At 48.9% G+C, this 27,864-nt stretch overlaps 1 protein-coding gene across 2 annotated transcripts; it reads left to right on the top strand.

Moving 5' to 3' along the window:
* Positions 1 to 350: 350 nt before the first annotated feature.
* RAB11FIP1 (RAB11 family interacting protein 1) lies at positions 351 to 27,864 on the top strand. 2 transcript variants are annotated; one of them, XM_032618156.1, is made up of 6 exons: positions 402 to 839; positions 15,088 to 15,533; positions 16,632 to 17,418; positions 18,450 to 20,225; positions 20,999 to 21,107; positions 26,711 to 27,668. In XM_032618156.1, exons 1-6 carry the CDS (start codon positions 463 to 465, stop codon positions 26,927 to 26,929), a joined length of 3,714 nt encoding a protein of 1,237 aa, XP_032474047.1. In that variant the 5' UTR covers positions 402 to 462; the 3' UTR covers positions 26,930 to 27,668. The 2 variants fall into 2 exon arrangements, with proteins under 2 accessions (XP_032474048.1, XP_032474047.1); XM_032618157.1 differs by lacking the exon at positions 18,450 to 20,225 and having other exon boundaries at positions 351 to 839; positions 26,711 to 27,864.

Genomic DNA, 27,864 nt, shown 5'->3' with positions numbered 1-27,864 from the left:
ATAGCAATTCTATGAGGTGATTGTTATCTCATTTTACAGATAAAGAAACTGAGACCCAAAGATATTAAGTAATCTGTGCAAGGTCACACACCTGCCGGTTGGCAAGGCCAGATTGGAAATGAGGTGTGGCTCCCCAGTAGCTGCTCTGGCCACTTCCGGTTGGGCCGGGAGACCTTTGGCAGTCGGAGACCCCTGCCCTCACCTAGCACCTCTCAGACCCGAATTCTTCAAGCCCCGCCCCCGCCCGCGCCGAGCCCGCCCAGTCCTCGGCGCCCTGGAGCCTCGCCCGGCCTGCGCGGAGGAGGCGGGCCCAGCACCCGCAGGTGGGGCGGGACCGGGAGGGGCAAGGCACGGAGGGGGCGTGGCCGGAAGCCTTAAAGAGGCCGGCGCGGCGGGGCGGGCCGTAGGGGCCGCGGGTCGCGGCGATCTTCTCAGTTTCGGTTGGACCGCAGCGCAGCCACCATGTCCCTGGCGGCCTCGGCGGGCAGGGGCCCGGGGGCCGTGTGGTCCCCAACGCACGTGCAGGTGACGGTGCTCCAGGCTCGGGGCCTGCGGGCCAAGGGCCCCGGGGGCACGAGCGACGCGTACGCAGTGATCCAGGTGGGCAAGGAGAAGTACGCCACCTCCGTGTCGGAGCGCAGCCTGGGCGCGCCCGTGTGGCGGGAGGAGGCCACCTTTGAGCTACCGCCGCTGCTGTCGGCTGAGGCAGCGCCCGCCGCCGCCGCCACCCTGCAGCTCACCGTGCTGCACCGCGCGCTGCTCGGCCTAGACAAGTTCCTGGGCCGCGCCGAGGTGGACCTGCGGGAGCTGCACCGGGACCACGGCCACAGGAAGACCCAGTGAGTGCGGGCCGGGGGCGAGGACGCGTGGTCTGGGCGCCGAGACCCTTTTGAGTGTGTCCCCACCAAGGGGGCGAACGGAGCGAGGCCTTTCTAGAGGGATCCCCTCGGCCTGTACTAGTATTCTCACCTAGCTTCACCTTCTTGGGCTCTCCCAAGTGTGTGGCTTCGGGCACCTGGAGCGTTTTTGAATCTGCAGGACGGCGCTCGGAGTCTGGAACTTAGTAATTACTTAATGAATTTTTGATGACTCGAAACTACCTGTGGGCTGACGAATTACTCTTACTTAGTTGAGTAGCGTGTATATTTGATGTACGCATTAGCCTCCGTGGAAAGCCTCCTGGGTATTTAATTGTACTGGACACTGAGCTGAGAATGGCTGGGCCAGGGCGCAGGGAGGACCCACTGGAGCAGTGAGAGCCACTGACACTAGGGCCCTAGAGGCTCGCCCAGGGGCTGAGCTGGGGCGTTACAGTGCGGTGGGGACTGGGGAACGGGGAATGCGGGCTGCCTGGGGAGGGCTATCCCCCAACCCGACCTCACAGCCGCCGAAGGGGTTGGTCGAGAGAATTTGCCCCGCCCTCCTCTCCGCCCCTCCCTCAAGAATGCTAGAACAGTTTGGTCTTCACTTTCAGACCGAAAAATACTAACCGTGTTTGCCCCGGGCCCCAAAGGAGTAAGGATTTCCCATTGATGGCTGGAGCCAGGGCCTGCCCTTGGCCGAGCTGAACTGAAAAGTAAGCATTGTTCCCGTCCGGAGTTTGTCAAGTTCTCTGGTCCTACTGGGTAGTGGGGAGGGGATGGCTGCTCACCTGTAGCCACCGCACCGCCCCCCCTGCCCCCAAGACTTCTCTTTTAGGGTATCAGAGTCCCGCAGGGAGAGCAGGGCGAAACCCTGTGCACGCCAAAGTGTTACCGATTTATTTGTTCTCTTTCGCAGGTGTTTGGAAGGGAACATTTGATTGTGCTCATCTAGTGTACCGACAACTAGCCTCGCTTAGCTTAATTGGTTACTTTGCTGGACCTTAAATATGCAAGGCAGTCATGTTATCACCTAACTCCTGTGGTTTACGAAGCACTCTGATTCATATTGTGTGTTTTAGATATAAACGGTATTTCAGCTTTCCCTTGTGAAGGAGACAGGAAGAGCCAGAGGATTTGAAGTTACCAGACTCCCCTTTCTGTAGGGTGCTTGCAACTGTAACACCTGCTCCTTTTATCTGGCCAAAGATGAACAGGCATTTCTGAACTCAAATCAGATAAAAAGAGAGAGCCTTGAGGTGAGGATGGATGGGGTATCTTTGTGGCATCAACTTACAAGCCATAAGGTGAGCAGCAGCGTCTTTGCTGAGCTGGGGCTGAAGCAATGCTAATTTTCCATTTGACTAAATGACATTTGGGGCCTGGGGTTGGCTTCCTTTCCAGCTTCAACTAGGCACCATTGCCCGTCCTTTGTCTTGTCCCATCCCGAGATGTGTGGATATTATCGTCTGTCTCTGCCACCTGTTTCTTCTGTGAACCTTTTATTCCCTTGAAAGATAGATAGCATCTTCCTGCCAGAGATGGGGATTCCAGATTCCTGGGTCTGGTGCCCACTCTCGCCCTGACTCATTGCTGGGCTTCAGGCTGCTCGGTCTCTAAACATCCAAGTTGTCCTATGTATAAATGGAGCTTGCGGCCAGACTTAATTGATGTTTATAAGATGTTCCCAGGTTGCTGGATTAATGGAGCCCCGTGTATAGATTCAAAAGGTTCTGTTACTGCTTTGGAAGGAATGAAAACCTCCTCAAGTTCCCTGTTTCAGGAAGGGTACAGTCTCCGCATCTCCATTTTTCTCATCCTCTCTGATGTAATTCTAAACTTAGATGATTACTCCTGTCTCTATCATATGAGCTTGTGACCACTTAGAGTATCAGCTTATAGGAAAATGGTACTTAGTTGATAGATTTTTTTTTTTTAGTTGATAGATTTTTAATAACTGCAAAGGAAGCCTTCTTTGCTCTGCTAGCAGTAGGTGAAATTGCAAGCTTTCCACCTGTCACTTGCTGGGACTTTCCAAGGTGCTGGGGAAACCCAGTTAAACCAAGCCTGTCTGATGTCCTGGTACATCACTTGGGTGCCCAAGGTAGCTGTGATTTGGAGCATGAGATATACACTGAGAGGTGGGAATTCAACGGAAAGAAACTGGTTGGGCTAGGAAGATCATTTGAACTAGCTATTAATGGTTTGACTCCACCTTAGACATTAAAATCAAAACCAAAACAAAAGCTCAAATCCTGGTCTGCAGTTTTGTATGTGTGTGTTAATGTGTGCATGTGTGTTCATCTCTACAGAGAACAGTTGCTCCTCTAGGTATGATTTCTTCCCCCATGGGTCCAGAAGCTAAAACTCAAGGCATTAAGAGCTAACTGTGCTGATATTTTCATTTGTCCTCTTAGTAAGCCCCCATGCATCATATATCTGGAGTCAAGAGAATATGCTTTTTGTAATGGCTCAGATTTTGCAGACCTCAAATTTAGTGTGATGATACATATCTTTAAAGCACTAAACAGAGGCTGACATATAGATAGGATCCGTTTAACAGGGAAGAGTGGCCCCTTTAGTTAAGAAAAAATGGAAATGAATTGATTTTGCACTTATACAACTGTCCCTCATATCCGAGGGGGATTGGTTCCACCCCCGGGATAACAAAATCTGCGCATGCTGAAGTCCCTTATATAAAATGGCTTAATATTTGCATATAACCTCTGCACATCCTCCTGTATACTTTAAATAATCTCTAGCTTAGTTATAATACCTAATGCGATATAAATGCCATGTAAATAGTTGTAAATACAATGTAAATGCTATATAAATAGTTGCCAATGCATGAATCCAAGTTTTGCTTTTTGGAACTTTCTGGAATGTTTTTTTTTCGAATATTTTTGATCTGAGGTTGGTTGAATCCAACATGTGGAACCTGTGGACACAGAGGGCCGACTCGTGCGTACTTATCTGGGGTCTCAGCTGGGCCCCGGTTAAATGGGAATCAGTTAAGTCCCGTGATCATAAAACAGACGTGAATCTGAGAGGAGGCAGAATCAGGTGACTAGCATGTGGATTTCTCTGCTGTCCGGTCTCATGTAGTTTGGGGTCCTAGACTGAAAACAAAACAAAACAAAACAAAAACTTTTTTTTTTTTTTTTTTGCGGTACGCGGCCCTCTCACTGCTGTGGCCTCTCCCGTTGCGGAGCACAGGCTCCGGACGCGCAGGCTCAGCGGCCATGGCTCACGGGCCCAGCCGCTCCGCGGCATGTGGGACCTTCCCGGACCGGGGCACGAACCCGTGTCCCCTGCATCGGCAGGCGGACTCTCAACCACTGCACCACCAGGGAAGCCCCAAAACATCTTTTTAGGATACTAAGAGCAATAAAAATGGGAGAAATAATCTCTTAAAGACAGATTAAAATAAATATTCAGGCTGGTGCCTGGAAGGCCATTGTGTAAGTAAATAGGATGAAACTTGATACTGTGATAGCCTTCCAGATATGAAGAGAGACTGATGGAGGGTCATTTTCTCATATTTCTTGAAGATTCAAGAGGAAATTTGGTTGCATGTGAAAAGATCTGGACCCTGATAAAGGTTAGACATTTTGAAGAACTGTAAGTATAGTAAGAAAGAGTGACAAGCTGTCAAAGGAAATTCAGGTGATTAAGGAGGGCTAGACAGTTGTTTTTCTGGGAGAGGTGGAGGCACAGAGGTGACAGATGAGCACAGAGGTCTCGAATTCACAAATCTGAGCCGTCAGTGTTTGCACTTACACCTCTGGGTTTCCTAAGCACATTTCGGCTTTTTGTAACAGACTAGAAAATTCGAGCAATGCTGTTACTGCTTAAGTTTTTCTTTTCTTGGGATTCCCCCTAAAGATGACATTGGGCGTTACTGGAAACCCTCCCACCCAGTGTAGGAACCTGATAGCTCACGTCCAGGACGGGGATCTGTGGGTTCTGGGATAAATAACCCCAACCTGTTCACAGCAGGGGAACGGAGTGACTAAGAAGGGGGAGGGTGGCTCAAAGTCACAGTTCCATCGATGTGAAAGATGTTCCCTCCTGTTTTTCGTGATATGATCTGATGATGATTTCATTTAGAAGACAGTTAGCATGGGGAAAGTTCTAACTGCCTTTTTCCCCCTTGTTTTTAACGTTCATCCATACTTTTAGTAATTATTTTTTGATGCCTACTATGTGTGAGGCACTTGGTATACATTGTAAACAGTGATGAACAAAACACACATGATCCCCGCTTTCAGAGAGCTGAGAGCCTTGTGGGGGAGATAGCCAGTAAACAAATGAACACATAAATGAACAATCCTGTATTGGGGTGAGTGCAGTGGAGGAAGAGAACAGGGTGTCATAAGAGGAAAGAACAGGAGATTGCAGGTAGCCTCTCTGAGGCAGAGACCTGAAGGATAAAGAGGAATTTTCCCAGGGAAAGGTAGAGGAAGGGGGAGCAGCCTGTGCAAAGGCCCTGAGGCAGGAATGCCTGGGAAGCTGGAGAGGTTGCATCCATTGAGGCTGAAGAGGAAGGCAGGGCTTCGTTGAAGAGCAGTGGAAGCCACTGAGTGTTGAAAGCAGAGGGGCGATGTGATGCAGTTCGTGAAAGATCACTGTGGCTGTTGGGTGGAGAGCAGATTTGGAGCAGGCCTAGCCTGGAATCAGACAGGTGAAGTGGGAGGCTCTGGCAGGAATCTAGGCAACCAGTTATGGTGCTTGGACTCGGGTGACAGGCATGGTCACGGACAGAGGTAGGTGGATTTCAGAAGTATTCCGGAGGTTCAGTTGGCCTGACTGGTGATGGATTGGGTACGGGTGGGTGAGTGAGAGGAAGTGATAAGAATGAACAAACAGAATAAGGAGAACTTGCTGTTGAAAATGAACCAGGAAACGGGGGCAGATTTCTTTCCCTGGCAGTCACCGTGACACAAGAGTGAGGTCACCATTACAAAGACAACACCAGCAGTGATACCTGTGTGCTGAGTGAATGAGCAGGAAACACCATTGAAACCAGGGTGTGTATATGTATGTCTTCAAGTGTTTACAGTTTCAACACAGGCCAAGCCTTTGTTTTGTAATAACCCGATGTGACCTCTCTGGTTGCCCCAACACTCTGGTAGAGTCACTTCTGCGAGGACTACAGGACTAAGAAAAGGAAAAATAATAAATAACACGAGGGAAAATAAACCTGTAAATGAAAACTACGCCTCTGGAGGCAAGTCAGTCAACCATGTAAAGGTTTCTCACATCAGGGAAGGTGAGCGCACAAAAGAGCCTTGTTTTGCTTAACTTCCTTTCGGTTACAAAGACTTCTGTTGTATTTCCACAACTACCATCAGAGGAAGGCTTTTCTAAATGGTATCAGTCATTTTAATTGTAGTTATTAACTAAAAAACGTTATGATTACATTAGCAGTACACGTGCTTATTAAACGGTCGTCAACTCCAACATGCGCTTGCTGACATCACTCTCCCTCTCCCTGGACGATAATCTTAGGTGTCCATTTGGCCGCTCCAATTTTAATTGCCATGCGTCCGAGAAAGCTGTGCTTCTCACCCTATACTTTTGGAGGGACGCTCACTCTGGCCTAGCTCCAGAGGATTAAGGTGCCCTTGCTCAAACGTGGGAGCAATAGAAGGGCATTTAAGACCTTCTCTTCATCTCAGAGCCATGCCCTGGGTGGCCTTTGGTCCTGGGCCTGGTGCAGATCTCTAAGCCTCAGGGTCTTTGGGGTTTTTTTTTGTTTGTTTTTTTGGGTTTTTTTGGCCGCGCTGTGCGGGATCTTAGTTCCTTGACCAGGGATCGAACCCTCACCCCCCTGCATTGGAAGCAAGCACTCTTAACCACACGACTATCAGGGAAGTCCCCCTCCGGGCCTTTGAATTCCAACACAATTAACACCCAGACACGTGTATGGCCTTTGAAGAAAGCCAACATCCACTGTGTGGAAAAAACTTGGTGAGCGGGTTGTGCTCCCCTTAAGGGGTCCTGGGCCAGATCTCATGCCGCAGCTGGCTCAGCAGGAGACCAGGCCAGTTCCTCTGCTTTCCCCTTGGCCGGGGACCACTTCCATCTCGTTGTTTGCTGTGTGACCCAGCCTAGTTGCGCAGATGTCTCTGAGTGCGGTCCCTGTAGACACAGGGCAGGCGGTCGTTTGCCCGTGTAGACGTGGAGGAGTGTTTAATCTTACATTTAGCCCAGTGGATGAAAGACTAGGGGTGGCCTCGGTATGAGGTCAAAGCCCCGCTTCTCTCCGTTTCCCAGTGTGCTGTCTGGCTTGCTCGTCAGCACCCCTGCTCAACACTGGAGAAGCAGGTCACCTGCAGCTTGGGGCTTACGGTGCCCTTGGTAAAGGAGCCGCTTTTAGCCACTAATGAGACAGAGAAATTCCTTTCCTGCTGGGACAGGTCTGGGGATGATCTGTTAGAGAAAAATCAAGGGCTTTCATCTCCAGGGTGTCCCTGAGGGACACATTTAGGAATGTGCCCGTAGGGAGAAAAAAGGCAGCTGTAATTAAGTGTCTTTTCCTGAATGCTGGCCTCTGAGTGGAGCAGAGGGAAAGCATTTATAGGAAATCCCAGAAAAACCCTTTCTAGAGGTGTGACCGCTGCACACTTCACTTTTAAAATTCTTGTTTATTAAAAAGGACATGGCTAACTGAGGGAGAACAGCCAAGGCTTCCAGAAAGCCTGGTCTGAAAAGGCCTCTTGTGATCCTGAATAACAGCTGTCCTGTGTGAGGGGCACCATTGGCAGGCGGGCCCTGAGCTATTTCTTCAAGAGTGTCACCACCTACAGCACCAGTCCTGTGGGGTTTCCATTTACGCTAATGGAACTTTTCGTTTTTACTGATCATTTGTCATGAGAACAGGATTTTGAAATGCTTTTGGTATGGGGTTTTTTCCTTCTCCTTGGGACTTACCTGATTACCAGATAAATCAGATGCTGTGCTGCCCTGCTGGGAGCTCCCACAGAAGGGAGTGTGAGTCTGCCTGTGGGGTAGAGTGGACTGAATGTTCCTTGATGTCTGTCATGCTGAAGTTGTTTTTTTTTTGTCCTGGCCGAGAGGTGGTGAACCAAACCATCACATTTTCTTTCCTCATCCTTAAAGAGACCCCACAGAGACTGTTCTTTGGCAGATCACGTAGACTACATCAGTGGCATTTACTTTTGGGCAAGAGGCGAGATACCTGATCTGATGTTAGAATATTAACATTTGTGGCTTTTTGAGATATGGTCAAGTAAAAACTTGGTAACTAGATATGGCAGGAGTGGTAGACTTACATGTTTATAAATGTGTTAATTTTTCTAATTCTTAGAGAATCTTAAAACACTGGTGCTTGGTTTTTCCTTTAGTCTTTACCTACAAGGAGTTTGGTATTGCTTTCAACTTAGAAAATATGTCTTGATCCTTATACTGCAGTCAGTTATGCCATCTTGGCATATGTCTGAAATAGTTTGGGAGCCTCTGTTTCTTGTCTCTCCCACCTACTTAGAAATCCTGCAGAGTTCTGAGGATCATTAAATCTCAGGATAAGTTATAGAAATTATTCACCAATCGTGGTATTTAAAAAAATTGTATGTACTTTTTAATTTTGGAAATTGTGTCATACAAACAATTTTTTAAAATTATTTATTTTTGGCTGTGTTGGGTCTTCGTTGCTGCATGCGGGCTTTTTCTCTAGTTGCGGTGAGCGGGGGCTACTCTTCGATGTGGTGCATGGGCCTCTCATTGCAGTGGCTTCTCTTGTTGCGAAGCACGGGCTCTAGCCGTGCAGGCTCAGTAGTTGTGGCTCACGGGCGCTAGAGTGCAGGCTCAGTAGTTGTGGCTCACGGGTGCTAGAGTGCAGGCTCAGTAGTTGTGGCGCACTGGCTTAGTTGCTCCGCGGCATGTGGAATCTTCCTGGACCAGGGCTCAAACCTGTGTCCCCTGCATTGGCAGGCGGATTCTTAACCACTGTGCCACCAGGGAAGTTCTACAAACTAATTTTATAATTGAGTCTTTTCCCGCTCCCTTCAAATGCAAATCATTGTTATCTGTGTTTGATGGCTTAAGTAAGATTGGATCCTTAGGAATACAGTCTGTCAGAACTGTTGATGTCTTAAATTCCCATTTGAGAACCATGGGTGAACGATGGTATAAATGCACTTCACAGAACATCATACAACCGTTAAAAATGGTGGGTATGGAGACTGTAAGACAATTATCTTTAAAAACACGCTGCAAATAGAATTGCACGTGTACTCTGGTTACTACCAAGTCATAATCATAGTGAACACTTACTGAGTGTAAGTGCCAGGCACTGTTCTAAGCTCTTTACGTATATTAAGCCATTTAATCTTCATTACATCCTTATGAGGTAGGTGCTTTTAACCCTGTTCCACAGACAAGTTAAGTAACTTGTCTGAAGCCTCTCAGCTAGTAATCGTTGAACTATGCGGGGGAAAAAGACTTCAAGAAAATACAGCAAAAGGGAATGTTTGAATTAGCATGAGAGAAAGTCAATTTTAAAAAAATATTAAAAAAATTTTTCTATAACCTGTTTTAGTTACTTTCTAAGGGAATTTCTGTAGAGCAAATAGTATAGGAAGATCAAAAGCGTTTTCAACCTGCTTTTTCTGTGATCTCTCCTTTGCCATGTCGTTTACTGGCTTTTTAGGATTGAATTTGGTGACTACAGATAGCTTTTCAGTGCTGCCAGAATGGCTGTTTTAGGGATTAGAGTAAAAAAGGAGCCATTTGCAGCCCTCATGATTTACCACCAGGAAGTTGATGATGGGCAGAGGGGAAGGTCCACCTTGGGGGGCAAGGCTGGCTGGTCGGTGATTCTGTATTCATAGTTAGGTAGTTAGGACTAGCTATCTTGGTCAATGACAAAACCTGTTAAACTACTTAGCTTCTGGAGGATACACATACAAACCTTTTATAGGTCATAAACATCTCTGTCTCTGTTTGCTGTGCATTGCCTCTAGGCTACCAAGAGAAAAGTCTGGACACTTTACCCATGTGGAATCAGTCCTTTTCAGAACCCCTTTTAGATGTCCTCCTCTGCTACCCTCACGTGATTTTTATTATTTATTTTTATTCCCTGGGAAAGACGGTGAATAAACTGCTTCTTAAAATTTCTCCGTCTAAGAAAGATCAAGTGCGTCCTCCATCTCAAACGTTAGACTCAGGTGCTATTCTGTTCTTCCTGCTTCTTTCCTCCCTTGAGGCCAAACTGCCCTGTGTCATGAAGTTTAGTTACCATGGGGGATGATTCATGCTATAACTCATGGTTGAGTTTTTGTGCAGGAAGGGAAGTAGGCGGTCCACCATTGACCCTGGAGTCCACATCAGACCCATAGACAAGGACCCCTTGAAATTAACGCTCACCCATTAAAATGAAGTGACTTGTGGAGCTGCTGGTCTTCCTTTGCCTTGCCTTTCCTGGAGCCTCCTGTGTCTAATGGGAGGGTGCAGTCTTAATTCATTTTGCCGAGTCCCTAAGTAGGTGGTTCTTATAGCCCCTTGGGATTTCAGTTAGCTGAGGACCTTCTTTGTGTGTGAGTCCTTGTTTTAGCAGGAATTTCTTTTCACGTCTAATTATTTTCTCACACTTCATAGTCAGAAAGAAAAGGCAGCTGTTGTTTCAGTGTAACAAACGCCTTGTGATGTTTGGTGAGCCAGCTCTCTACTGGTGGCTAAGCTTTTCAGGGAGGAATCTGGCCGCTTCGTTTTGTATTTCCAGCGCCTGCCATGCAAAAACATGAACCGAACCGAATCTTTGAAGCCATCGTTTCTCTGTGTCTTGAATCTTTGAAGCCATCATTTTTTCTGTCTGTGTCTACCCCTCTGGAATGTTTTAAAGGAAAAACATGTTTGCTTCAGCTGCAGACAGGTTATTTTTGAGGCGTACCAGTCAGTCCTTTACAAGTGTAATCCCGCACATCTGCAGGGATGCACTGTGAGACCTTTCATTTCCCAAGAGCAGGAGCCACACCGCCCCCGCTCTCCCACATTCAGATAGAAGGCCCCCTGGGACCAGCTTTCCTTGTATTGAGAAACCTACATTCTGAGGCAAACCAGCCCTGAGAATTGGACATGGTTGGGTGGTTTTAGCTGTTCTCAAAATGAGTGTTTAAAAAGCCCAGGAGGACTTCCCTGGTGGCGCAGTGGTTAAGAATCTGCCTGCTGATGCAGGGGACACAGGTTTGAGCCCCGGTGTGGGAAGATCTCACATGCCACGGAGCAATTAAGCCTGTGCGCCTCAATTACTGAGCCCACATGCCATAACTACTGAAGCCTGTGCGCCTAGAGCCCGTGCTCCGCAACAAGAGAAGCCACCGCAATAAGAAGCCTGCGCACCGCAACGAAGAGAAGCCCCCGCTCGCCGCAACTAGGGAAAGCCTGTGCACAGCAACGAAGACCCAACGCAGCCAGAAATAAATAAATAAAATAAATAAATGTATTAAAAAGAAATAAATAAAAAGCCCAGGAGATTTGACAATGCGGGTCTAGACACTCGGTCCCCAGCCCGGCGACTCGGGAAGCAGACCCTGTGTCCTGCATACTGTATATTTTCCTTCCTGTACCCAGTTCATGCTTTTTTACTTTTATTCATTCTTTCCCTTGCTGCTCTTAATAAGGCATCTTTCTGAAAGTGTAGAAGACTTAAATGAATTTTTCTATATTTTTAGCTGTTGCCTTGTCTTGTGTTTGACCAAGAAAACCCCAAACCAAAAAACTCCCAAACAGTAGGGCAGCCTGTCTGGATAATATGATTTTTGCTTGTATGTTCATTTCCAAGATCCTCACTTGACTGAGGGGCATGGAGATTAAAGTTTTCATTCTGTACCATTTTGTATGATTTGAATTGTTATCCTATGCATGTTATTACTTTAAAATACAGTTTATATACATTTCTTGTCACTTTCTGTGTTTTCAGAGATCCTTTTAATTTTGGAAGAACTAACTTTTAATTATAAGTAAAAATGACTCTTTGCTTATAGAAGGGATCCTTTTATTTTTCATTTTTTTGATAGGTTGCAGGATTTTTTAGAATATGGGCCTAAAAATAAACTTTCTGAACTGGGATTATGGCTTTCTCTCTGTACTCTGCCCTTTGTACTGGGGAAACCCAGCCCTGATTTCTGAGATAATTCAAGCTTTCTGGGCCTTCGTGAATGGTTGTGCTGGGACACAGCCACCCTGCTGTCACATGCTGTGTGGCCCTGCTGGGACCTGATTATATACGAACTACTTCTGTGAGGTGCTGGAATTAAGTGCACTGAAAATCAAACGGACAGAAACACTGATAAATTGAACCAATGCTTAAATGTTGGAACCCACAAATATGTCCTGCTTTGGAATTTCTTAGGGTGAGACATTTATGGATCGTTGCTTTCATGAACTATCAGATTATACTTGTGTCAAAGATCCCTTGCTTAGAGATTCCCTGTTGGCGCAGTGGTTGAGAGTCCACCTGCTGATGCAGGGGACACGGGTTTGTGCCCCAGTCCAGGAAGATCCCACATGCCGCCGAGAGGCTGGGCCCGTGAGCCATGGCCGCTGAGCCTGCGCGTCCGGAGCCTGTGCTCCGCAACGGGAGAGGCCACAACAGTGAGAGGCCCGTGTACCGAAAAAAAAAAAAAAAGATCCCTTGCTTAAGCTGTGTGAATATAATGATCAGGATAATATTGCTAGAAGAATTCCTGTCTTCCTTTCCAGCTTTAATAGATCCAGCAGACTCACAGGGGTTACTTACCTGCCTACGATTCAGTCTGCTTTTCATGTCCTTAAATAGCCCTGTGGCTGTTCTTGGCTACCTGGTGTTTGGTTTTCGGCTTGCGTGTGAAAATAAGTGACAGGAACAGTTGAAGTGCCTGTTCATACCTCCTAGTGGTGTTAGAAGTTTCCAAAACAAATCCCACTCTAGTGCCCAGGGACTGAACCTGAGCATCAGGTGATAATAGGCCCTCAGGGAGGATCCTAGAGTTGGTTGCAGCTTTGCTCAAAATAAACAGACTTCGGCACTGATACTTTGGGGAAGGCGGCCCCGTTCAGGGAGCTGGCAAGTGGTATTCTTTGAAGGTCGGGAGCCTTTGCGTCCCCTGGGAGGGTGAATAGAGAGGTGGAAGAGCTGGGAGAAGGCCCTGGGTGGAGAGATGAGGCTCTCTGCTTGTGGCTGGTGTGGTCATCTGTGCCTCCACACTCAGCTCTCAGCAACTTCCCCTATTCAGGTGCCTACCCTTGGTATTTACAAAAGCTAACCACCCCTCATCACCAAGGCTACCATTTAGCACATGACTGTCAGAAGAGAAAGATACAAATAATCCTCTCAACATCTAAATGACAGATATGCAAACTGTTCCCAGCCTGCCGTGGAAAATGTGTTGGGAAGACACTCGGCTGGCAGGGTGAGGCTGTTGGTAAAGACCTTGCGTCTTCCTCCTGCTCCAGCTGTGGACTGTAGTTTTAAAAATCATGAAAGATTTCTCCTAAAGGTCCAAAATCATAGCTCATGTCATTTTCCCAGATCTTGGCTGTATTTTGTTAATCCAGTGTAAGTCCTTCTCGATGACGTTGTATCTGAACTTAACGTGCAGCCCTATGATTTATGGTTGATGCCAGCTATGGGAGCTTTCCCCTTTCTCTTCTTTCATCTCAGGACATTTAAATTGGAAGCTTAAGCCTTCCTCAAAAAGAATTTAAATTTCAGCCCTCTTTTCTGTGTGTTGTAAAAGACGGCTCAGCAAAGATGAGTTCAGAGGGAGTGCCAACCTGGAATCTTGGTGTAAGGGAAAGCTTTGGGGAAATTGTAGAGCTGGTTCAGAGTCCTGACTGTGCCTTTTAGCAGTTGCAAGGCCTTGTACCAGTTACCTAACTTGTGAGCCTCAATTTCCTTATCTGTAAAGTGGGTATGCTGTCCACTTCATGTCATTCTCGTGAGACCTAGAGGAGGATGTTTCTAAGTGTGTTTCTGCATCCCTCTGCCCCTTTAAGTGTAGAATGAGCTAAAGTAGCGGGGGGCACGATCTGCCCTGGGAGCAGGACAGGCTGAAGGTGAAAGAGGAAATTGTGTTTATTTGGGCAAAACCATCATCTCCTTAAAGTCCACAGCCCTCAGCTCTTAAATAGGTCACCGAAAAGAACATCAGAGTGTGGTTCTCGGCGTGTGAGGGTGACCCCGGGGGCAGCTGTGGGTCAGCCCTGTATTTGGAGTTGTTTGTTCTGCGGAGCCCGCGCCACTCACCGGGCTCACATCCTTGCGGTTCACCCGATGGAAAATGCCGAGGGGAGGTTTACTTTCTCTGAAGTTCGTCTTTCAATGGAGTTGGGCTGATATAATATCATTTGCCATATCGTGAAGTGGTTTGCGAATGACCAAGTGAAATTCTTGAATCATGCTTGAAATATTCCCTTTTCTGATTATTAAGCTGGGGATGAATGCCTCCTCTCCGTTTCTCTCTCTTTCTCATCGTGGTAAAATACATATAAGAACGGTGACCATTTTAACCATTTTTAAGCGCACAGTTCTGTGGCATTAAGTGCTTTCACATTTTTATGCAACCATCGCCACCGCCCAACTCCAAAACTTTTATTCTCCCAACTGACACTCCCAGGTCCCCCCGCACCCCCCCAGCCCCTGGCGACCACCATTCTCCTTTCTGTCTCTGAACTTGGCTGTTCTAAGGGCCTCACGTCAGTGGAATCATACAATATTTGTCACTTTGTGACTGCCTTATTTTGCTCTTTTTTTTTTTTTCTTTAACAAATCTCTTTTACTCTGTCTTATAGTTTCCATTACTCCCTGCCAGGGACTATTCTACAAACCCTTGCTTTTCTCTTGAAAATTTGCACTCTACCTACGTAACTGTTTGTATATGATCTTTGCATTTTTACCCCGTTGAAGGAAAAAACCAGTCACAGGAAGTGATTTGATGGAATGTTTATTTTATTCTTAGAAATAGCTCTTTACCGAATCAAGATTTTAGGTGACCTTACACTAAGTACAGAATCAGATCCTATCTTTGCCTAGAGGGTGTCTTCTCAGAAATAAAACTTCAAGTTCTGCCCTCTCCCACTGCACCCCTCACACCCCAAAGAAGAGAACACAGGGTTTGTGTACGAGGCTGGTAATAGCAGAGAGGAGAGGCCAGGTAACGTGGACTGTGAACATCGTTTGAGGTGCTTCCATTCAAAGGTAACCTCTCAGCCTTTCTCCTCGTAGGTGGTGTACCTTGAAATCCAAACCGGGGAAGAAGAATAAAGAACGAGGAGAAATTGAGGTTGACATCCAGTTTATGAGAAGCAACATGACCGCTAGCATGTTTGACCTTTCCATGAAAGACAAGTCTCGGAATCCCTTCGGGAAACTGAAGGACAAGATCAAGGGGAAGAATAAGGACAGCGCGTCAGATACCGTGTCAGCCATCATCCCCAGCGTGACGCCCTCGGCTGACAGCGATGACGAGTCTCCTTCGAAAGACAAGAAGAAGAAGTCAAAGCTCAAGACCTTGTTTTCCAGGTCCAACCTGCAGAGAGCACCGCTTTCCCAGTCCATGTCTGTCCTGCCGACTGCAAAGTCAGACAAAGTGCTGCTTCGTCCTGGAGACTTTCAGTCCCAGTGGGAGGATGAGGACAATGGTGAGGACAAGTCCTCCTCTGCCTCGGACGGTGAGTTTCCTTCTCCTCCTCCTTACTTGGCCCTTCTCCCCCAGCTGAGCCTACTTTGCTTTGGGAGAGAAGAAACAAACAAATCTTAGGAGGAAGATTTTAATTCAGCTCCTCAGTTCTTGCAGTGATGGTGATGCTGGTGGAGGGGATGGCGGGGGTGGTGGTGATGCTGCTTTTACTGGTGGTGCTGGTGCTGTAGCTGCTCATGGTGGTCACGGTAGTGGTGGTGATGATGAGGGGTAACCTTGGTTAGGAAGCCTTCTCTATTTCTAAGCCCTCTGGTTTCTAGGAATGTGCGAATGCCTTTTCCACAACGCCTGACTCTGTAACTGAGGTACATTAGTACAAGCTTTCGGGGCTAACAGAACGAATGCATGCACAGTTTATTTTTTATTTTTATTTTGCGGTACGCGGGCCTCTCACTGCTGTGGCCTCTCCCGTTGCGGAGCACAGGCTCCGGACACGCAGGCTCAGCGGCCATGGCTCACGGGCCCAGCCGCTCCGCGGCATGTGGGATCTTCCCGGACCGGGGCAGGAACCCGCGTCCCCTGCATCGGCAGGCGGACTCTCAACCACCGCGCCACCAGGGAAGCCCCGAGTTTCTTTTTTTAATTAAGGATAAAACCATGGAAACTTACAGTAATTCTGATATTTCATTAATTCGTTGGGTACTTATACTGAGCTCTCATGGAATACATTCCTAATGAAAGCCGAGGAATCCAGTTCCATTAACTCTGAATTAACTGGATATTTTGAAATTCAGTCTCAGTGACCAGATCCCTATTATTGGCCAGATTCTGCACCTCTACCAAGAGCACTGCCCTTTTCCTTGCTTCCATGCATGGCTTCTCAACCTCAGCACCATTGACAGTTTGGGAGGATAATGGTTTGTTGTGGGAGCCTCCCTGTACTCGTAGGAGCTTTAGCAGCATCCTGGTCTCCACCTGCTAGATGCGGGTAGCACACCCCACCCAGCGGTGACACCAAAAATGCACTCAGATGCGTGAGGACAAAAGCCATGCCCCCCCCCCCCCCCCCCGTGTTGCGAACCATTCCCTTAGCTTCTCACTCCCTTGGTTCTTGGTTCTTCTCCCACAGTCTTGTCTCACAAGGGAACGGCAAGTGTGGATCCTAAGCAGCTGAACCAGATCCACTTCAACCCCCCCAAGAAGGAAGGACTCTCCTTCCTGGGAGGCCTTCGGTCTAAGAATGACATCCTTTCCCGCTCGAATGTTTGTATCAACGGGAACCACGTCTATGTGGAGCAGTCCGAAGCCAAGAGCGAGACCAAGGGCAGCTCCCCGGCCTCCTCGCCATCCCCCCAGGGCCTCAGGAAGAAGCATTTGTTCTCATCTACAGAAAACCTGGCCTCTCGACCTTTGAAGGAGCCTGGGGAAGGAGGTGCAGTGCCTTCCGAGTCTTCCACAAAGGACTCTCTCAAGTCCATGTCCCTGCCATCCTACCGGCCGCTGGTCAGCGGGGACCTTCGAGAGAACACGGCTCTGGCGACCTTGGAGGCTGCAAAGGAAACCAAAGAGAGCAAGAAACAGGAGAACAAGAAGTCCTCTCTGCTCTCCCTGGTGACCGGGAAGAAGGACACGGCCAAGGGCAGTGAAGGCGAAAGCCCGCCAGCCGCCCCCGGGAAGGAGAGGGAAGGCACGCCCGTGGCGGTTAGAGCCAGTGAGGACCAGCCGGGGCCTGTCGACGACCCTGTGAAGAGATCAGACGAGGGGACTGCGGCCATTGTCTCGGGACGGGGCAGAGCCCCGAACCCCTTTGAAGACGTGCAGATCCCAGAACCAGAAGCTGACCCAGAGCCCAAGGCTGCACCAGCGCCACCTGTTCCCTCACCCAGGGCTCCCCAGACCAGAGCCGTGAAACCCCGGTGAGTCTCAGCCCCTCCCCGGGGCCCAGCGGCCATGCCTACGTTAGAGCAGACCTTGCTTGTTGGTCCGTAGTGGTCCCTGCAGAAATTGTTTTTAGCCAGTCCCTACCACTGGCCTGGCCCACCTGCAGAGACTGCAGTGATGTGCCCCAGCCCGGGGCCACTGCCAGCAGGCGTGGTCTGCCCCTTGCCCGACATTTTCCCCGGCAGGCATCTTTGCCGCAAGCGTTTTCTCTGCACACATTTTTGCTTCTGGCAAAAGTACCTAGAACTGGTCTGTCCATCTCAGTGAGATAAGCAGAGCACAGTGGAATGCCCTGGTTTTGTATCAGATTCCGAGTGTCGTGGTCTGGGAGCAATACCAGGTTTCGGTGGTGGTACGTGCAGACCGGGGTTTAGTAGGTTCTTCCTGTGAGTTCCCTTTGAGGCAGGTGGAATCTCTCCTCCTTGCACTTTGGTGTGGGTGTGCTGGCACAAGAGACCCTTGGTCCACTGTCAGGTGTGACTGGGAGGGTTCTCTGCACGTTGCCTCACTGGCCGGGTGTCCTGCTTCTCAGCATGACTCACATTCACAGTGACGATGTTCCTGTGCGCTGGGGGTGGGAGACGCTTTTTTTGGAGATTCTGCCTATTTTGATTTCACACACACACACACACACACACACACACACACACACACGCACACACACAGTATTCCTCTTCAAAATCTGCCTCTTGCTTTGTGGTGCACATTTTATGGCTTTGCACTTTTTAGGTGCTTTTTCTTTATCACCAAAAGAGACTGCAGACTGTTGCTCTACCTGGATCTTTCTGTTTCTATTGCAACAGTCCTTTCTGTGGCAGATGTACTTGGTGATAAAATTGTGCCTTTTGTGGATTAAGTATTGGTGTTCCTTCTTTAACTTCTCAAGGTACTGCCCCCAATATGAAAAAGAGTCCTCGCCTTTGGAAAGACTGTACTTTTACATGTCTTTTGCCTCTCATGCTGTACCTGCAACTGACCTGCAGGTTTTACTTTGTCCTTTTTGCAGACTGGAAGTGTCTCCAGAGGCTCAGCCCGCACCCAGGCTCCCTCCTTCCGCTCGCTCTCCTCTCGTGTTCTCTGCTCTCCCTTCCAGTTCTGGTCAGACACCCATCCCTTCTAAACTGGGGCATGATTCAGAGCCACAGCCCTTTGAATCTCCTCCTGGCTCCTCTTTCTCCTCTCCTGTAGCGGCCCCCATTTCCACATCCACTCCCATTGAACACTGGCCTCCCGCAGATGTGGGTGAGGCCAGTCCTGAAGAACCGCCTTCGCTCCCTGAACCAGAGCTAGAAAAGGAGAGTTTGACACAAGTTCCAAGTACTGTTCCTTGTGCTGTGGGCTCGCTTTCCAAACAGACACCCATTCCAGTGGGGAAAGGGATGGAAGACTCTCCAGTGGGGAAGACCAGCGCTGATGACCCAGGACAGCCTCTCCGGACGCAGCCTGAAGCGAGGCGAGAAGAAGAAGAGCTTCTGGGGTCTCCCCCCAGAAAACAACAAGGTGTCATCCCTTCATCTGTCGAGGCCCGAGAAGTAACATCCGCCACTGCGCTCAGAGGAGGCGGGATGGGCAGCCCTGCCGGGAAGCCCCCAAGGCGGGAAGCCTCAGGCTCTGCGGGTCAATCTAGGTCTCCCGTGGGGGATGCAGATGGGGGTGGCGGGATGAGTCCTGCAGTTAAGGAAGCGGTGCCCCCCATTCCCGTGGGCGAGGCGGTGCCTCTACTTGACTCTGCGGTGCAGAAACACGAAGAGATGGGTCCGGATGCCTGTGAGGGCGGAAAGGAAATCGAGGGGCAGGTGTTGTTTTCCAAGCAGCTCTCTAGGGAAGAGGCGGGGGAGGAGGCCCCTGTGCTGGTCCGCGGGGACAGAGGTGACCCCCAGGAGGTGACGCCACAAGGGGCTGCCCCTGGAAATGCGTGGGACATGGGACACTCCCAGGAGGGCGCGGCTGTGGCTGGACCCTGGCCCGCTGCCCTGGCAGCTCGCCCTCCCCGCCCGTCCTCCAAGGGGAGCTTCTTGCGGGGCCCTGCGCATGCCGCCAGCTCGGGGAGAGATGGTCCCCGTCTCAGGAGTCAGGGAGATGACACCCGGATGGCGCAGAACCAGAGCAAAGCCAGTGACCACGAGGGTCTGCTGTCTGACCCCCTGCACGGCCTTCAGTCCTCCTGCGAGGCAAAGCCCCCAGCCCTGGCCCATCTGGACTTGACCCTGCCTTCCATCCCCGAAGTCGCTTCGGAAGACGAGAGAGGAGATCAGCTTGAAGATGACAGAGGGGTGGCCCCGGTGGCAGCTCTGGGAGGAGGGGCTTCTGCCCGTGCTGAGCAGGAGAGGGCGCCCAGCAGGGAGGCCGGCGGGTCAGCAGGGGGCCTGTGCGAGCCCAGGCCAGGAGCGCCCAGAGCACCCGCACCCGCTTCTGCAGAGCAGACCACAGCCTTGGCGGTTCAGGAACCACAGTCGCCGGGCCCCGGTGACAGCGGGGAGGCAAAACCAGTGGGAGATGGGAGGCCGGGTCAGCCTCCAGCCACAGCCCTGGATTCCCTTGTGTCCGGCCCCCCCTTTTCTGAGCCCTTTCCTGCCACACGCTCTTTTCCCACCTGTGCACACTCTGACACCCACCACACCAGTACAGCAGAATCTCAAAAAAAAGCAGCAGTCGAGGGCTCCGCGGGTAAAGTGGAAAATTCTGGCAAGAGGAAGCCGCTTCTTCAGGCCTGGGTCTCACCCTCAGACGCACAGCCAGTCTCGGCTCAGCCAAACGCTGGAAGCGGGTCGGCCAAGCACAGGTGAGAGCCGGGGGACGACTGTCCTCGTGAGTGTAAGCCGTGCCCCCTTTGCTTCTTGTCTGCAGACGCCAGGGCTTGCTCACCGCACAGCTGTTCTGACGGTGCGTCCGCCTGTGTTGCCAGAAGGGCTGTGTCCTGGGCCGGGAGCAGCATTTGTAGCTGCGTTTATAGCAAGAACAGAGTAGCAGCTGTCCTCAGAGATAGATTCGGAATTGTTCTGCATGGTCTGAGTTGGAGCTCTCCTTGCAGAGAAACACCGGGAACCGTATCTTATTTCCTAGTCCCGGAGACCAGCTGAGATTGACCAGGAGAACCCAGCAGTGCGGACAGCTTACTTTAAGCAGTGCCCAATGGGAAGCTGGCCTGTTTGTTCTGAGCTCTTTCCTCCCTCTCGAGGCGCGCGCAGAGGGCTCCGCGGGGACTCCCACAGTGGAGTCCTAGGCTGCAGCTGCCTCTGAGAATAGGAGACCGTCTTTAATGTTCTCCTGACGTTGATAACGAGGCCAAGGGTCCTGTGAGAAGCTCAGGACACGTGGCCGGAAGTGGTGCCTTGTTGGCTTGTGCGTGGCTGCCTCGCGCTGACTGCTTTCCTTTCTGAAGGAACGTTGGCACGTGTGGGACTGCAGGTGTAAGCGCGCGTGTCCCCCCCATTCCCCCGTCACCTCTCTCGTTGGCGGCCACGTCTGAGAGAGGCAGTCCCTCAGTTCCTCCGGTTCTGCCGTGACGTACACGTCTAAGGAAACAGCTAAGTGTCCTTTCCCCCTTCTCTTTAGACTTCATCCCGTGAAGCCGATGAACACGGCAGCCGCCAAGGTCGCTCTCTCCAGCTCGGGAACTGCCACCATCATCAGTGAGAACTTGGTCAACGAAGCCATGATGAAGGTATGTCTTCTCCAGAAGGAGGCAGGTTAGTTAGGGATCTAGAAAACCCGCTGTGAGAGTCACCATGACATACATCTCCCGGGGCAGCAGGTAACGCCAGGGGTGACTTAACCACACGTCTCGGTCTCTGGATGATCTTTGGAAGCCCCTACACTTTCCATGGGATACTTACTTTTCCCCTCATAGTTCTTTGGCTGTCGTTGAATTTTGTTGTGTGTCAAGCAACATGATTGACACGAGTACTCTTTTTTAATGAGAAGAAACTGTCACCCACCTTCCAGCCCATGCAGATCAGATATTCTCATTTTCCCCACATGTCCTTATCTTTTGGCAAGAATATACAATTCTCGCAGTTGTCATCATTGCACAGATAGACTTTTTTGTAACTTTATTCTGAAGTAATTTCAAACTTTACAAAAGCTGCAAGAATAGCACAAAGAGCTCCTGTCTACCTCCATCCCAATTCACCAACTGTTGACGTTTCATCAGATCTGCTTTATCATCCTCACCCTCTCCTACTCCGTTCTCTCTTTGTAGCTGCGTATATATTTTTTTCTGAATTATTTGAGAGTAAGATGCACACATCATGCTCCTTTTACCCCTAAATGCTTAAGTGTGTAATTCCTAAGAATGAAGGCGTTTATCAAAATGAAGAAATTTAACATGGATGCCTCTCTGCTTTCTCATCTGCGGTCCGTATTTCACCTTCACCAGTTTTCCCAGTAGTGCCCTTTCTTGTCTGTCTGTTCTCCGGTCCAGGGTCACTCAGTTATCTCGTCTCGGGAGTCTCCCTTATTCTGGGATAGTTCCTTGGCCTCTTTTGTCTTTCAAGACATTGACCTTTTTCAGAGTTGCAGTCAGTCATTTGGTAGAACTTTCCTCAGTTTGGATTTGTCTGATGTCTCCCTGCGGTTTGGTCGAGGCTGGGCATTCTCGGCAGGAATTAACTAGAGAAATAACGTGCCCTTTCCAGTGCGTTGTGTAAAGAGCCCGTGACACCAGCCTGTCCTGTTAGTGGGGTGTTAACTGTGATGACTTAGGTTAGGTGGTGTCCACTAGGCTCTCCAGTGCAAAGTTGCTAGTTTTCCCCTTTACAGTTAGTAAGAAATGTGTGGGGAATTCATTTCAGACCATGTAAGCCTCCTGTTCCTATCAGCCTTCTGCTGGCAGGCCTTCTGTCCACTAACGCATGTGGTGGTAGCAAAATGATGGTTCTCCAGCTCCATCACCTGCGTGGAAATGCTCTGAAATCCTCTTTTTCCCTTAGTATCATATCGTAAACACTTTTGCATGTTGCTACTTAATTATTCTTTGAGCCGGTTATGCCAGTCTTTACTTACTCACTCCCCGGTTAGTGGATATGTAGCTTGTTTTCTATTTTTCAATATGAACAACACTGTCGTCAATGATTTCTCGCATAGAACTTTTCCCTTCTTGTAGGTGATTTCCGTAAGCTAAATTTCCAGGAAGACTATTGCTGGATGAGAAGATCTCTGCTCTTTAAAAAGCTCGAGTGGCTAACGCGAAAAAACCCAGCTCCTCCCCTTAAAACCAAAACCAGTGCCCCCCAGATGATCTCTGCTGGAGAGTATCTTCATCCTGCCCTTTCTGATCCTAAAATCAGAGGGATTCAGATGTGTTGTGTTTCAGACACGTGGACAGGAATTTCCTAACCCACCGCTGGGGATCGCAGTTGGGAGACATAAACTTTATTTCTATTTTACTGCAAGCATCTAGAAGTTTCATTCAGTCATAGATATTTACGTTCCCAGAGACTCCAGGACATCAAATAGTTTTTGTGTTTTTAAAATAAAACTTTTGCTCACGTCTTCTTCACTCCTGCAAGCCTTTTGTAAGTGCCAGGCGGTGGCTGATACCTCTGGCTCTGTTGCACCTTTGCCTCCAGGCACTGGGCTGAAGGTACACTGAAAGCTGGAGATTTTGGGGTCGAGAGGCTGAGTAGTAATAACGAACTGCTGCTGAAAACAAGTTAGCATCTTCTGGCCATCTTGCCTTCTCTTCCCTGTCGTCCATGCTGACAGGGCATCACTGTTAAGCATCATTCTCAAAATGATCAGCTGTAGCCAGAACTGTGAACCTACGGTGTTTTAGCCCAAAGCCTAAAGGTGGACCCTAACTTCGCCAGCTCAGCCTGGCTGGCTTCTGTAGTTGTGTAGAAGGGGCAGCACTTGTCCTCTTGGAGTTAATGATATTTACTGGGAAACTGGGCAAAAGAACAGCATGAAAGGGACCATCACGAAAACTAGAGTCACTTAACACCCCCCTCGCCCCGTCCCCTCTTCCGTTTACTGTGGCATGCAGCTTGGCTCCGAAGAGAAGCAAGACCCCTGGTTCCCATTCTGCTTCCTCTGCAAAGCTCATTTAACCAGGGCCTTATCTCCAGGCCCTGACTGAGAGTAACTTGCCTTAGAACAAAGGCAACAGCTGCTTATTCTACTCATGATTTGTAAGTTCCGCTGCTGCCCCCCTGCCTGGATGCAACAAAGCTGTTGGTCCTGGACCATACCTGGTAACTACTCTGAGTAAACATGGAAAGGTTCCTGGAGACGGCTATTGGCCGACCGTAGAATAGACGCTTTGTACTAAGGCATAAACAGTGCTTATAAAAATAACTACTCTTTGGAATGTTGCAAAGTGAGAGAGAGGTTCGGAAAAGAAATTGCATCCCTAAAGTTACGAAAAGCCAGCTGAATCATTACTACAATGGCCTTTTTTGTTGTTGTTATTGTTTTAGGGCCGCCATCTTTTATAGATGATTAAAACTAGGAATGTATTATTTATTCAGGTGGCTTCCACGCTTCCATTTAAAAATAATCCAGCCAACTAGATCCAAAAATCATCTGTCATATTGTATGGGAACAGTTGGATACAAATTTGAATGTACGTCATTATTGGTACAGCTATGAGGGAAAAATCCAATGTAAAAATCCTGGAAGGAAATGTGTGACACTGGGCACTATTGTTTCTTGAATTAATGGATATTTTCTTTGCACCTCTTCCTCTCCATGGCCATTACTCACTTTCTGTAATTGCTGGATTGCTTTTTAATTTTTTTAGTCATCACATGAATAGGAACTTCTAATGATTTCAAAGTCCTGCATAGTTTCCTCTTTAGATTACAGAATCCAAATCGAAGAGCTGTTTGACAGTTTGTAGGAAGTACCTTAAGTGTGCATGCCTTTTCAGTTCTATGCATTTGTCTTAAGGAAACATTTAGGGATATGACCAAAGATTTATGGTCACACATTTAAATAAATGTTATTATATAATTGTGAAAATCAAAACCAACCTAAATATCCAGCAACAGAGAGATGGTTAAAATAGAATGAAATTTAAAACATCCATTTAGGACTTCCCTGGTGGCGCAGTGGTTAAGAATCCGCCTGCCAATGCAGGGGACACGGGTTCGAGCCCTGGTCCGGGAAGATTGGTCCGCAGAGCACCTAAGCCCATGCGCCACAATTACTGAGCCTGCGCTCTAGGGCCTGCAAGACACAACTACTGAGCCTGCGTGCTACAACTACTGAGGCTGCGTGCCTAGAGCCCGTGCCCCACAGCAAGAGAAGCCACCACAATGAGAAGCCCGCGCACCACAACAAAAAGCAGCCCCCGCTCGCCGCAACTAGAGAAAGCCCGTGTGCAGCGACGAAGACCCAACACAGCCGAAAATAAAATAAATAAATAAATAAAATTAAACAAACAAAGAAAATCCATTTAAAAAGCAATTTTTCTAAAGTTTAATGATGGGAAAATGCTCACAAAATAATAATTTTCAAAAGCTGTAAAACTCGATTTTGTATGATGCTAAAGTTGTAAAACATATCATAAAGAAAACCCAGGAAGGGAATTCCCTGGCGGTCCAGTGGTTAGGACTTGACAGTTTCATTGCTAGGGCCCCGGGTTCAATCCCTGGTCAGGGAACTAAGATCCCACAAGCCGTGCAGTGTGACAAATAAACAAAAACAAATAAACCAAACCAAATAAAAAAACAACAACAAAAAAACCCCACAAACAAAACAAAACGAAAAAACAGGAAGAATAAGAAAGAAAGAGACCCCAATGTTAGGTGTTGGAGTTATGGGTAATAATTTTCTTCCCTCTTCTGGATTTGAGATTTTCTATGATAAGTAAATATTCCTTTTATGATTCAAAATAAAATCCTGTTATTTGGGGGGGAAATTAATTTTTTTTTTTTGTGCTACACGGCCTGCTGCTTCTTTCTCTCTCCCAAACTCTCTTGCAGAGCATCTTATGTAATCAATATTTTTGAATAAATATAATCCTTCTGTGACCAAGGTATAATCTAAAACCCCTTGAGGGTGTATTCTTGGCTATTGTTTACAAAGACTACTTTTTTCCTTGATAGGATATGTAAACAGACACACCCTGTTTGAAAGTGTCAGGCACGTTTCTAAGCTAGTGTTGCCATCATCGTGCTGTTCTTTGTAGCCAGGACAAGAGGGACGGGATTTCTTTCGGGATTCTGGCCGGTGTGCAGGCAGCTTGCGTCACTGGACTGAACAGGGTCTTCTCTTGTGTCGTGTCAGGGTTGACCCTGCTCTTGACATAGCTGCTTCTTGAAGCAGGTGGTTCTGAGCCTTTCTCGGTTAAACTGTTAGACCCTCACGACAGTGAAACCGTGATTATCTCAGAGTGCCGACAGTGAAACCGTGATTACCTCAGAGTTCCGCCGGCAAAACTGTCTTGAGGTTGCCCCATGACCTCGTCTCTTTAAACTTATGAATCTGAGCCACAGATTTCAGGAAAAGTTAGCTTTGGGGGTTTTTCCCCTCTCACTAGAGACTTGGTACAGCGTGTTACTTTATATAATCCTTATCTTGCGTGTCCTCGTGGCCTGGGCAGTTTTCAGTCAGCCACCAGTCATCCCAGATTGTAAATGTAACTCCGTGGGGCTCCCACTCTGGTCAGGACGGGGCTGCTCAGCCACTTGTACCCAGAGGGGGCGCCATCGATGGCTGTGATGGTGGCCCTTGGCTTTGACTGCATCGTTTTGGGGAATGACTTACAGTGGGGTCTCCCAGTGCACCCTCCTCATCACCAGATATCCTGAGCACAGCCGAGGCAGTAGCAGACCTTCTGGGATGAGCGGCCATGTGTTGTCTTGGGAGGACAGTGTCGCCTCCTGCACCGTCTGCCACTAGCTAGGGTTTCTTCACAGGTCACCTTAGATTGGGGCTCAGCTCCACTTGGATATCTGGTTGTGCCAGCTCCAGGGTTCACAGGCCACCAGTCATTACATCTCTAAACCCCAAGGCCAGAGTCTAGCCTGGGGGTCTGCAGCCTGTGAGCTGGGTACGGTTTGTACATTTTTAATAGGCCATAAAACAAAACACCAAACCAAACCACAAAGATGAACATGGGCCTGCACAGTCTGAAATACTAACTTTTTGGCCCTTTCACAGAAAAGTTCATCCGTCATCAGTTTTCCACTGAAATCAAAGACGAATTCCCAGGAGACTCAGATCACAGACTCAGTCACTAAAAGCTACCTCTTTTGTGTTTCTTTAAGATGTTTGACTCCTTGACTGACTTTATCACTTTTCTCCCCTCCCCCTCCAAAGAAATACAAGCCCTCGGAACCCGCGTTTGCTTATGCACAGCTGACCCACGACGAGCTGATCCAGCTTGTCCTCAAACAGAAGGAAACGATAAGCAAGAAGGAGTGTCAGGTGCGCCAGCTGGAAGACTACATCGACAACCTGCTGGTCAGGGTCATGGAGGAGACCCCCAGCATCCTCCGGGTTCCCTCTCAGGTTGGCAAAAAAGCAGGAAAAATGTGAAGCACTTGCCTCCGGCACTGAGACTTGTGTGTGAGTTTGTTTCCGCCTGCTCCCAAGGCCGAGGACTCGGTGTGCCTGAGAGCCCCAGGGTCCAGGCTCCAGACCGCTCTCTCCCTCACGCCTTATCTGGCAAGAGTCAGTCCCACCCACAGAAGCCAGGTTAATTATTACAATGAATCTTTTATTGGACATTCCCAGGGTTTTATTTTTAAATGCCACTGTGCCTTTAACCAAGTTGTAAATATTTTATGCCTGACCGGAGACATGGTCATTAGATCTGATCCTGGCCCAGAGGTTCAGATGGCGCTGGGGGTATTAATGTATTTTTAACATTGGGGTTTTCTTTCTTTAGTATTGAGATTTTAAAGTACGTCTCCCGGGCTTCCCTGGTGGCGCAGGGGTCGAGAATCCTCCTGCTAATGCGGGAGACACGGGTTCGAGCCCTGGTCTGGGAAGGTCTCACATGCCGCGGAGCAACTAGGCCCGTGAGCCACGACTACTGGGCCTGCGCGTCTGGAGGCTGTGCTCGACAATTAGAGAGGCCGCGATAGTGAGAGGCCCGCGCACCACGATGAAGAGTTGCCCCCACTTGCCACAACTAGAGAAAGCCCTTGCACGGGAACGAAGACCCAACACAGCCAAAAATAAATAAATAAATAAAATTAAAAAAAAAAAAAAGCCAATAGGACTAGGAGGGAGAAACCATACCTTGGAAAAAATCTTTAAAAAATAAAAATATATGGGCTTCCCTGGTGGCGCAGTGGTTGAGAGTCCGCCTGCCGATGCAGGGGACGCGGGTTCGTGCCCCGGTCTGGGAAGATCCCACGTGCCGCGGAGCGGCTGGGCCCGCGAGCCATGGCCGCTGGGCCTGCGCGTCCGGAGCCTGTCCTCCGCAACGGGAGGGGCCACGACAGTGAGAGGCCCGCGTAACGCAT

The sequence above is a fragment of the Phocoena sinus genome, chromosome 21, assembly GCF_008692025.1.
Source record: "Phocoena sinus isolate mPhoSin1 chromosome 21, mPhoSin1.pri, whole genome shotgun sequence".
NCBI classification, from domain to species: Eukaryota; Metazoa; Chordata; class Mammalia; order Artiodactyla; family Phocoenidae; genus Phocoena; species Phocoena sinus.
The sequence above is the reverse complement of the archived record's forward strand: the minus strand, read 5'-3'. Positions and strand labels throughout refer to the sequence as shown.

Excerpts from the sequence above, each read along its gene's own strand:
- RAB11FIP1 (XM_032618156.1), top strand. The coding sequence starts at position 463 with ATGTCCCTGGCGGCCTCGGCGGGCAGGGGCCCGGGGGCCGTGTGGTCC. Across the intron at positions 840-15,087 it reads CACGGCCACAGGAAGACCCA|GTGGTGTACCTTGAAATCCA; the intron begins GTGAGTGCGGGC and ends TTCTCCTCGTAG. Across the intron at positions 17,419-18,449 it reads ACCAGAGCCGTGAAACCCCG|ACTGGAAGTGTCTCCAGAGG; the intron begins GTGAGTCTCAGC and ends TCCTTTTTGCAG.